Genomic DNA, 8,163 nt, shown 5'->3' on the forward strand with positions numbered 1-8,163 from the left:
ATTAGGTACAGTAATAACATACAATTACTCAAGGCTTTATATCACTGGTGCCTGGACAGACTCGATTTTCATTCTATTTGTCATAATCAAGTTTCCTTTCAAACATTCCTGCACAGTTGTTTTTCACTGTTTAAACAGTTGCCCCACTTACAATGTGAATATATCATTAATGCCAACAGTGCTGAAAACTTGCTGCAAATTTATGACCGTTTAGTAACTGGTATCTGAAACAGTTGAATACTCTGTTTTGGGTTGATATTCAAAACCTTCTCACCTTGACTTACTGTTGCACAGTCATTCATGTTCACTTCCATATTTTGACATTAAGAGCTTTGCTATCCAACATATTAAACAGTGCATTTGGAAAATAAAGCTGACGCTTCTAAATGACAGGAAGGACTGTAAATGGGTGAGGAATGTCAACTGTCTAAAAGATTCATGAATACTTTCCAGCAGGGCCGTGCACAGACCTTTTGAGGGGCATGTGCTGAAACTGAAAAAGGGCACCCCCCCCCCTTTTTATATCAAGATTATTTAGTAAGCCTGCATAAAAGGAAGAAATGGTCACATCTTTATGACAAATTCAATAACACAAAATAATAGTCTCAAAAGCTTTAGATTTATTAACGATTAATAACAACCATAATAATAATATTAGATAATTAGATAATATAGATAAACTGGGTTTTAAGGGCTTCTTTAAACCTAATACAACAGCAACCTTCTGTGAGCCATGTATCTGGCAAAAATGTTATACTGTGGTGGTCAGGGATGTTGGTCTCTTGAAGGTCTCTTATTCACTAAACTTTCCCTAAAATAAGCCAGCAATGAAAAAATAAATAAAAATAGTGTGAAAAGTACAGTTGCAGTGAAAAGTATTTCTGAAGGATCACGTGACACTGAAGAGTACTGATGTAATGATGCTGAAAATTCACCTTTGATCACAAAAATAAATTACATTTTAAAATATTAAAATAGAAAACAGTTATTTAAAATTGTAAAAATATTACACAATATTACTGATTTTGCTGTATTTTGGATCAAATAAATGAAGCCTTGGAATGAATCATGAATTACATTCTGTATGATAAAATATAAAGATTTCATTGATCTTCTGTAATTTTTTTTTTTTTTTTAGTTACTACTACATTACTGTAGTAAAACCATGTTTTACAACATTTTATAAAGAGAGTATACAGAGAGTATACCATAACATGATTAGCCTAAATGTTAATAAATTAAGTGTATCAGCAATCATAAATCAAAGAAGAAATTTCTTAGAAATATGTTATCTAGGTGAAGAGGATCATTTGCGCTTTGTGTAAGTTCCAGTACGAAACAGCGGGGGGAGCACCTGTTATGATTTTCCGATGGTAAAAACAAATTATATGTTGTTGTATTACTTATCAATATATCGTTTTTGACCAGCGAATGTGCGCAAATGTGATTTTTTTTTTCTGTCCGTCATTAAAACGGCGACGGCGCTTGCCGCTGCGGGCATCACATTACATTTTCATCTAGGTTACAAACTAGTTTTTGTAGCTATATAGACGGAGCGCTCAGTTTTTCCTGTGGTAAAATGCATTTGGCCAAATTAGCATTTTATAAAAGATGAAATGCTACTGTATGCACAGGCTGTGTTGGCTATGTATTGGCTATGACTAGATGGCAAATGCTAGCCCTCTTTCTCAGGCGACGTCCCACATGTCTGAGTCAGTGAGTCAGTCAGACATCAAATAAATAAAACATTAGCTTTTATAGACAGTGTTTAGTAGTACTTATTCAAACAACAAGATATTTATTTACCCTTCGCAAAACTTTGTTCAGCTCAGCTGTTGTCTACTGTGCGGCTGCTGTAAAACTTCAGTTGATTCAATGAATATAGAGGGGGCGGAGTTATCAGCTTACTGACAGCTTGAGGATCCAATAAGATTTACACAAGCTCGTTTTAAGAACTTTCATTTGGTAAAACAGACAGACAGACGTAAAGGGGGACCAATAGCATTGATAAAAAAAAAAAAAAAAAAAACCACCACCAAAAAAGGGCACTTCGGAGTGTAAGGGCAAAAAGGGCATGTGCTCTGCACAGGTTGAGCCCTACCTGTGCACGTGCCTGCTTTCCAGTTCCTGGACAAACAATGTTCAAATCCATGCAGCTTGGCAATCATTCCCTCTTGAATTCCAGCAACCCACTTTTCTAGCAGAGCTGCTAACTTTTACAAATCTTGACTAAAATGCATGGTTTCTAGCACATAATGATGAAAAATATAGCTAACACTTTTCTTTTCTGATTACAAAGCATTATTGTGGCGAGGGGGGCGTGGTTTAGCGGAATCCGCAACGGGAGAGAGACGGAGGGAGCAGAGCGAGGCGTAAGTAGGTCAAATGCAATTAACGAACACGTGTGTTTGATTGCAGTAATTGGCGTGGAGAGACCGGATATAAGCCGAGTCACCGCAGAGAGAAAGAGAGAGAGACACGCTGGGACCTCGTGCTGCACTAGGGAAGCTACAACAGTGCTTTAAAGTTATTGAAGTTATTGACCGTGTTTAAGCAATCGTTTGCTGTCTACGCCCAGAGGGCATCGTGTTTTCTTATTTTGTATTACTGAATAAACGAGTGTCCCAGCAACAAGCCGACCCCTGCCTTCTTCCTTCCTATTGAGACTGTGTTGAACCTTGTTACAGTGGTGCCGAAACCCGGGAAGGAAGAAGAGCATCGCCGCCATGCAATCTCCGTCAGGTACGCCATTTGCGGACATCATCCAGTCGCTCGCCGGTCTTCATCAGGAACAACATCAACACATGCTGGCGATCAAGGAGGAGCAGGACAAACGCTTCGAGGCGCTCCTCCGGGCCCAGCATGAAGACCGCGAGCTATTCCGGAGCTGGGTAGACCGGGAGGCCCGGGCCACCCCTTCGTTTAAAGACCAGACATCTCCTCTGCCGCTCAACAAGATGGGGCCTCAGGATGACCCGGAGGCCTTCCTGGACCTGTTTGAAAAATCGGCAGAGGCTCGAGGGTGGCCCCCTGCGGACTGGCCCCTGCGGCTCATTCCCCTGCTGTCCGGGGAAGCGCAGGTGGCCGCTCACCAACTGCCAGTCCAAAACCTCCTGGCCTACCAGGACCTCAAGCGTGCCATCCTCCAGCGGGTCGGTCGGACTCCGGAGCAACATCGCCAGAGGTTCAGGACTCTAACCCTGGAAGAGTCTGGCCGGCCCTTCGTGATGGCACAGCAGCTCCGGGATTCCTGCCGCAAGTGGTTGATGGCCGACAGTAGCGACGTCGAGGACGTGATCGATCGTGTGGTACTGGAGCAGTTCGTGGCCAAGCTGCCAAGGAAGACAGCGCAGTGGGTCCAGTGCCACCGCCCGACGTCGCTGAACCAGGCCATCCAGCTGGCGGAAGACCAAATGGTGGCGTGTCCAGGGGTCGGCGACCCCTTACCATCTGCTTCTCTCTCTTCTTCTCTCTCCTCCCCTCCCCTCTCTCTCCCTAAATCTGTCCCTCTCCCCAGGTCCCGTGGGGGGCTTCCGTCGAAGCTAGCCCCGAGGTGGAGGACGAATTACGGGGCTGAGTCACCAGCAGGTCCCAGGGCTCCTCCCAGGGGTGGGACCTCGCCCATGGGATCCGTTCCCCAGGCCCCGGCCTCTCCGCTCTCTCCTCGCCAATCGCTTGACCTACTTCCTGCCGCCAGGGTGGCGGTAAAGTCTGGGCCGGCCTGTTGGCGTTGCGGGGACCCAGGGCATTTTATCGATAGGTGTCCGGTGATGGAAGTGGGGACGTTGATCCGGGTCCCCGACGCGCCAAAGGCTGCCCTCGATCAGGCTGGCTTATACCAAATACCAGTGAGTATCAGGGGGGGTACATATCAGGCTTTGGTGGATTCGGGATGTAACCAATCCTCCATCCATCAAAGCCTGATTCATCCGAAGGCATTGGATAATAGCCGCATGGTTAGGGTTCGGTGTGTACACGGGGAAGTGGTGAATTACCCTATTTTGCCTGTGGATATTAAATTTAGGGGAGGAAAACATAGAGTAGAGGTGGCCGTTAACCCGCACCTCAGGCATCCGATAATTTTGGGTACGAATTGGCCCGCGTTTAATGAATTATTGGGGTATTTATGTTCGGATGGCTCTTGGGGGAAACAAGGGAGGGATGGAGTAGCGGTTGCGCAGGTGGGAGAGGCTGAACCGGAACCACCGGAACCTGTGGCAGGGGAACCGAGTGCTCCCGAGCGGAACATCCTCCCGGAGCGCGATGATTTTCCCCTGGAACAGTCCCGCGATGAGACGCTAAAAAATGCTTTTGACCAGGTTCGCTCGATCGACGGACAGCTTCTCCTCCCTGACCAACCGCTCTCTTATCCGTACTTTTCAATTTTAAAAGATAGGTTGTATCGGGTGACCCAAGACGCCCAGACAAAGCAAGATACAACCCAGTTGTTGATACCTAAAAGCCGCCGGGAAATGCTTTTCCAGGCGGCTCATTGTAATCCAATGGCCGGGCATTTAGGGCAAGCGGCTACACTAAACCGTCTCATGGCCCGCTTCTTCTGGCCGGGCATTCACGAGAATGTGCGCAGATGGTGCGCGGCTTGTCGTGAATGTCAGCTGGTGAATCCACCGGCCACCCCAAAAGCACCATTGTGCCCCCTTCCATTAATGCAGGTCCCCTTCGAACGAATTGGCATGGACCTCATCGGGCCATTAGAGCGGTCAGCACGAGGACACCGCTTTGCATTAGTTCTGGTGGACTATGCAACGCGATATCCTGAGGCAGTGCCTCTCCGCTCTATCTCCGCGAAGAGTGTGGCGAGTGCACTGTTTCAATTAATCTCCCGGGTGGGGATCCCAAAGGAGATCCTCACCGATCAAGGCACGGCGTTTATGTCACGTACTATTCGCGAGCTTTATGAATTATTGGGCATTAGATCGATTCGAACAAGCGTCTATCACCCACAAACAGACGGGCTGGTCGAGCGATTTAATCGCACATTAAAATCCATGATTCGTAAGTTCGTTCAGGAAGACGCCAAAAATTGGGATAGGTGGCTAGAACCCCTCTTGTTCGCTGTACGGGAGGTCCCGCAAGCCTCCACGGGGTTTTCCCCCTTCGAGCTTCTTTATGGGCGCCAGCCCCGCGGGGTCCTTGACGTCCTTAAAGAAACTTGGGAGGACGGACCTTCTGCTAGCAAAAACGAAATTCAATATGTCATGGACCTGAGAACAAAACTCCACACGTTGGGGCGGCTATCCATGGAGAATTTGTTGCAGGCTCAAGACAAACAGAGTCGGTTGTACAACAGGGGGGCTAGGCTACGTCAATTTGCACCGGGGGATAAAGTGCTTGTATTACTCCCTACCTCTAGTTCAAAGTTACTCGCGAAGTGGCAAGGACCCTTTGAGGTCACACGGCGGGTTGGGGATCTTAACTATGAGGTAGCTCGAACGGATAGGGGCGGGGCACATCAAATATACCACCTCAACCTATTAAAAAAATGGTCTGAGGCGGAATCAGTGTTGCTGGCGACGGTAGTGAGTGGGGAGGAGGATCTCGGTCCAGAAGCGAGTTCAAAATCCCAATCTCTCGCTCTGGCCCCTGGAGGAGACCACCTCTCACCATCGCAGCTCACTGATATCAAGTCCATTCAAGCAGCCTTTGCTGATGTGTTCTCGCCCCTGCCTGGTCGAACGAATCTCATTCAGCACCATGTTGAGACCGAGCCGGGCGTGGTAGTTCGCAGCCGGCCGTATAGATTACCTGAACATAAAAAAAAGGTGGTTCAGGGGGAGTTAGAGGCAATGCTAGAGATGGGAGTAATAGAAGAATCCAACAGTGACTGGGCGAGCCCGATCGTCTTAGTACCTAAAACAGACGGCTCCGTGCGGTTCTGTGTGGATTATAGAAAGGTGAATGCTGTGTCAAAATTTGACGCATATCCAATGCCCCGGGTGGACGAATTGCTTGATCGGCTAGGCTCGGCTCGCTTTTACTCGACGCTGGATTTAACTAAAGGTTATTGGCAGATCCCCTTGTCTCCCATGACCAAAGAAAAAACAGCTTTCACCACGCCGTTCGGGTTACACCAATTTGTCACTCTTCCGTTCGGGCTATTCGGGGCTCCAGCCACGTTTCAGCGTCTCATGGACAAAATTCTCCGTCCGCATGCTGCATATGCCGCCGCCTACCTGGATGACATCATCATCTACAGTGGGGATTGGCAGCGACATATGCAGCATTTGCGAGCGGTCCTGAAGACGCTGAGGAGGGCTGGGCTCACGGCTAATCCGAGGAAGTGTGCAATTGGGCGGGTGGAAGTAAGATATCTGGGTTTCCACTTGGGTCATGGACAGGTGCGTCCCCAAATTGATAAGACGGCAGCAGTTGCAACTTGTCCAAGGCCTAAGACCAAAAAGGAGGTTAGACAGTTCCTGGGGCTGGCAGGGTATTATAGAAGGTTTGTACCTAATTTTTCGGATACTGCTAGCCCGCTGACTGATTTAACTAAAAAGGAGGCACCAGATACGGTCCAGTGGACGGAGCAGTGCCAGCAGGCTTTCACCCAGTTAAAAGCTGCCCTGTGTGGCGGACCGCTCCTGAATGCACCTAACTTTTCTCTCCCCTTTATCTTGCAGACAGACGCGTCGAACAGAGGGTTGGGCGCAGTCCTGTCCCAGGAGGTGGAGGGGGAAGAACGGCCGGTGCTGTACATCAGTCGGAAGCTCTCTAAGAGAGAGACGATGTACAGCACCATAGAAAAAGAATGTCTAGCGATCAGGTGGGCTGTTCTTACCCTCCGTTATTACCTCCTGGGGCGGGAGTTCACCCTCTGTTCGGACCACGCTCCTCTGCAGTGGCTCCACCGCATGAAAGATACCAACGCGCGGATCACCCGGTGGTATCTAGCTTTACAGCCATTTAAATTTCAGGTGATCCACAGGCCGGGTGTACAGATGGCTGTGGCTGACTTCCTCTCCAGGAGGGGGGGGGGGAGGCTGCAGGCCGGACGGCTCCCCGGCCTGAGTCGGGCGGTGGGGGTATGTGGCGAGGGGGGCGTGGTTTAGCGGAATCCGCAACGGGAGAGAGACGGAGGGAGCAGAGCGAGGCGTAAGTAGGTCAAATGCAATTAACGAACACGTGTGTTTGATTGCAGTAATTGGCGTGGAGAGACCGGATATAAGCCGAGTCACCGCAGAGAGAAAGAGAGAGAGACACGCTGGGACCTCGTGCTGCACTAGGGAAGCTACAACAGTGCTTTAAAGTTATTGAAGTTATTGACCGTGTTTAAGCAATCGTTTGCTGTCTACGCCCAGAGGGCATCGTGTTTTCTTATTTTGTATTACTGAATAAACGAGTGTCCCAGCAACAAGCCGACCCCTGCCTTCTTCCTTCCTATTGAGACTGTGTTGAACCTTGTTACAATTATATAATGTGCATTAGCTTGATCTGTCCCATCATCACTTTCCCCTGATGACTCTTATTACGCTGTGATAAAAACCTTGAGATTGTGCCACACTCTCAGATTTCTTCCATCAGCACTGGCAGACGTCCAGTGTGGACTGATGGTTTGCACTCAGTGGAAGCGACTAGAACATAGTAATACACTGAAAAAAATTATAAACGCAACACTTTTGTTATTTGCCACCATTTTTCATGAGCTGAACTCAAAGATCAAAGACTTTTTCTATCTACAAGGTCTATTTCTCTCAAATATTGTTCACAAACCTGTCTAAATCTGTGTTAGTAAGCACTTCTCCTTTGCAGAGATATTCCATCCACTTCACAATTGTGGCAAATCAAGATGCTGATTAGACAGCATGATTATTACACAGGTGTGATTAATTTTGTAAATGAATAATTTAGTTCGGTGTAGATTGAAAATAGCTGTGTCAGCTCCTCTGATGTCTTGTGCAATTGGTTGCTTTACAATCCTTTTTGGGCTTGACAATCAAAGGTGTGTGCATTACCATGGATAGGAAACAAAAGAGTACTGCAATGAGATTGAGAAATCTTAGAGCTTTAATACTGGCATTAAAACTAATGCATGTAATTAAGTATGTGTATGCATGGAAAACATGGTTTGCATAAAAAGAGAGATTGTAAAATAATAAAACTGTTTAATGGAGAAGCTTGATTATGAAAGCACCTTCAGTTGTT

At 47.4% G+C, this 8,163-nt stretch overlaps 1 protein-coding gene across 1 annotated transcript; it reads left to right on the forward strand.

The window, feature by feature from the left end:
- Positions 1 to 2,640: 2,640 nt before the first annotated feature.
- On the forward strand, positions 2,641 to 7,201 carry LOC113059322 (putative SCAN domain-containing protein SCAND2P). Its single transcript, XM_026227741.1, has 2 exons — positions 2,641 to 3,848; positions 7,160 to 7,201. The coding sequence occupies exons 1-2, from the start codon at positions 2,727 to 2,729 to the stop codon at positions 7,160 to 7,162; spliced, it is 1,125 nt and encodes a 374-aa protein (XP_026083526.1). The 5' UTR covers positions 2,641 to 2,726; the 3' UTR covers positions 7,163 to 7,201.
- Positions 7,202 to 8,163: the final 962 nt, after the last annotated feature.

Source organism: Carassius auratus, chromosome 41 (genome assembly GCF_003368295.1).
Source record: "Carassius auratus strain Wakin chromosome 41, ASM336829v1, whole genome shotgun sequence".
Lineage (NCBI taxonomy): Eukaryota > Metazoa > Chordata > Actinopteri > Cypriniformes > Cyprinidae > Carassius > Carassius auratus.

Bases quoted from the DNA above. Each gene is read 5' to 3' on its own strand.
- LOC113059322 (XM_026227741.1), top strand. From the start codon at position 2,727: ATGCAATCTCCGTCAGGTACGCCATTTGCGGACATCATCCAGTCGCTC.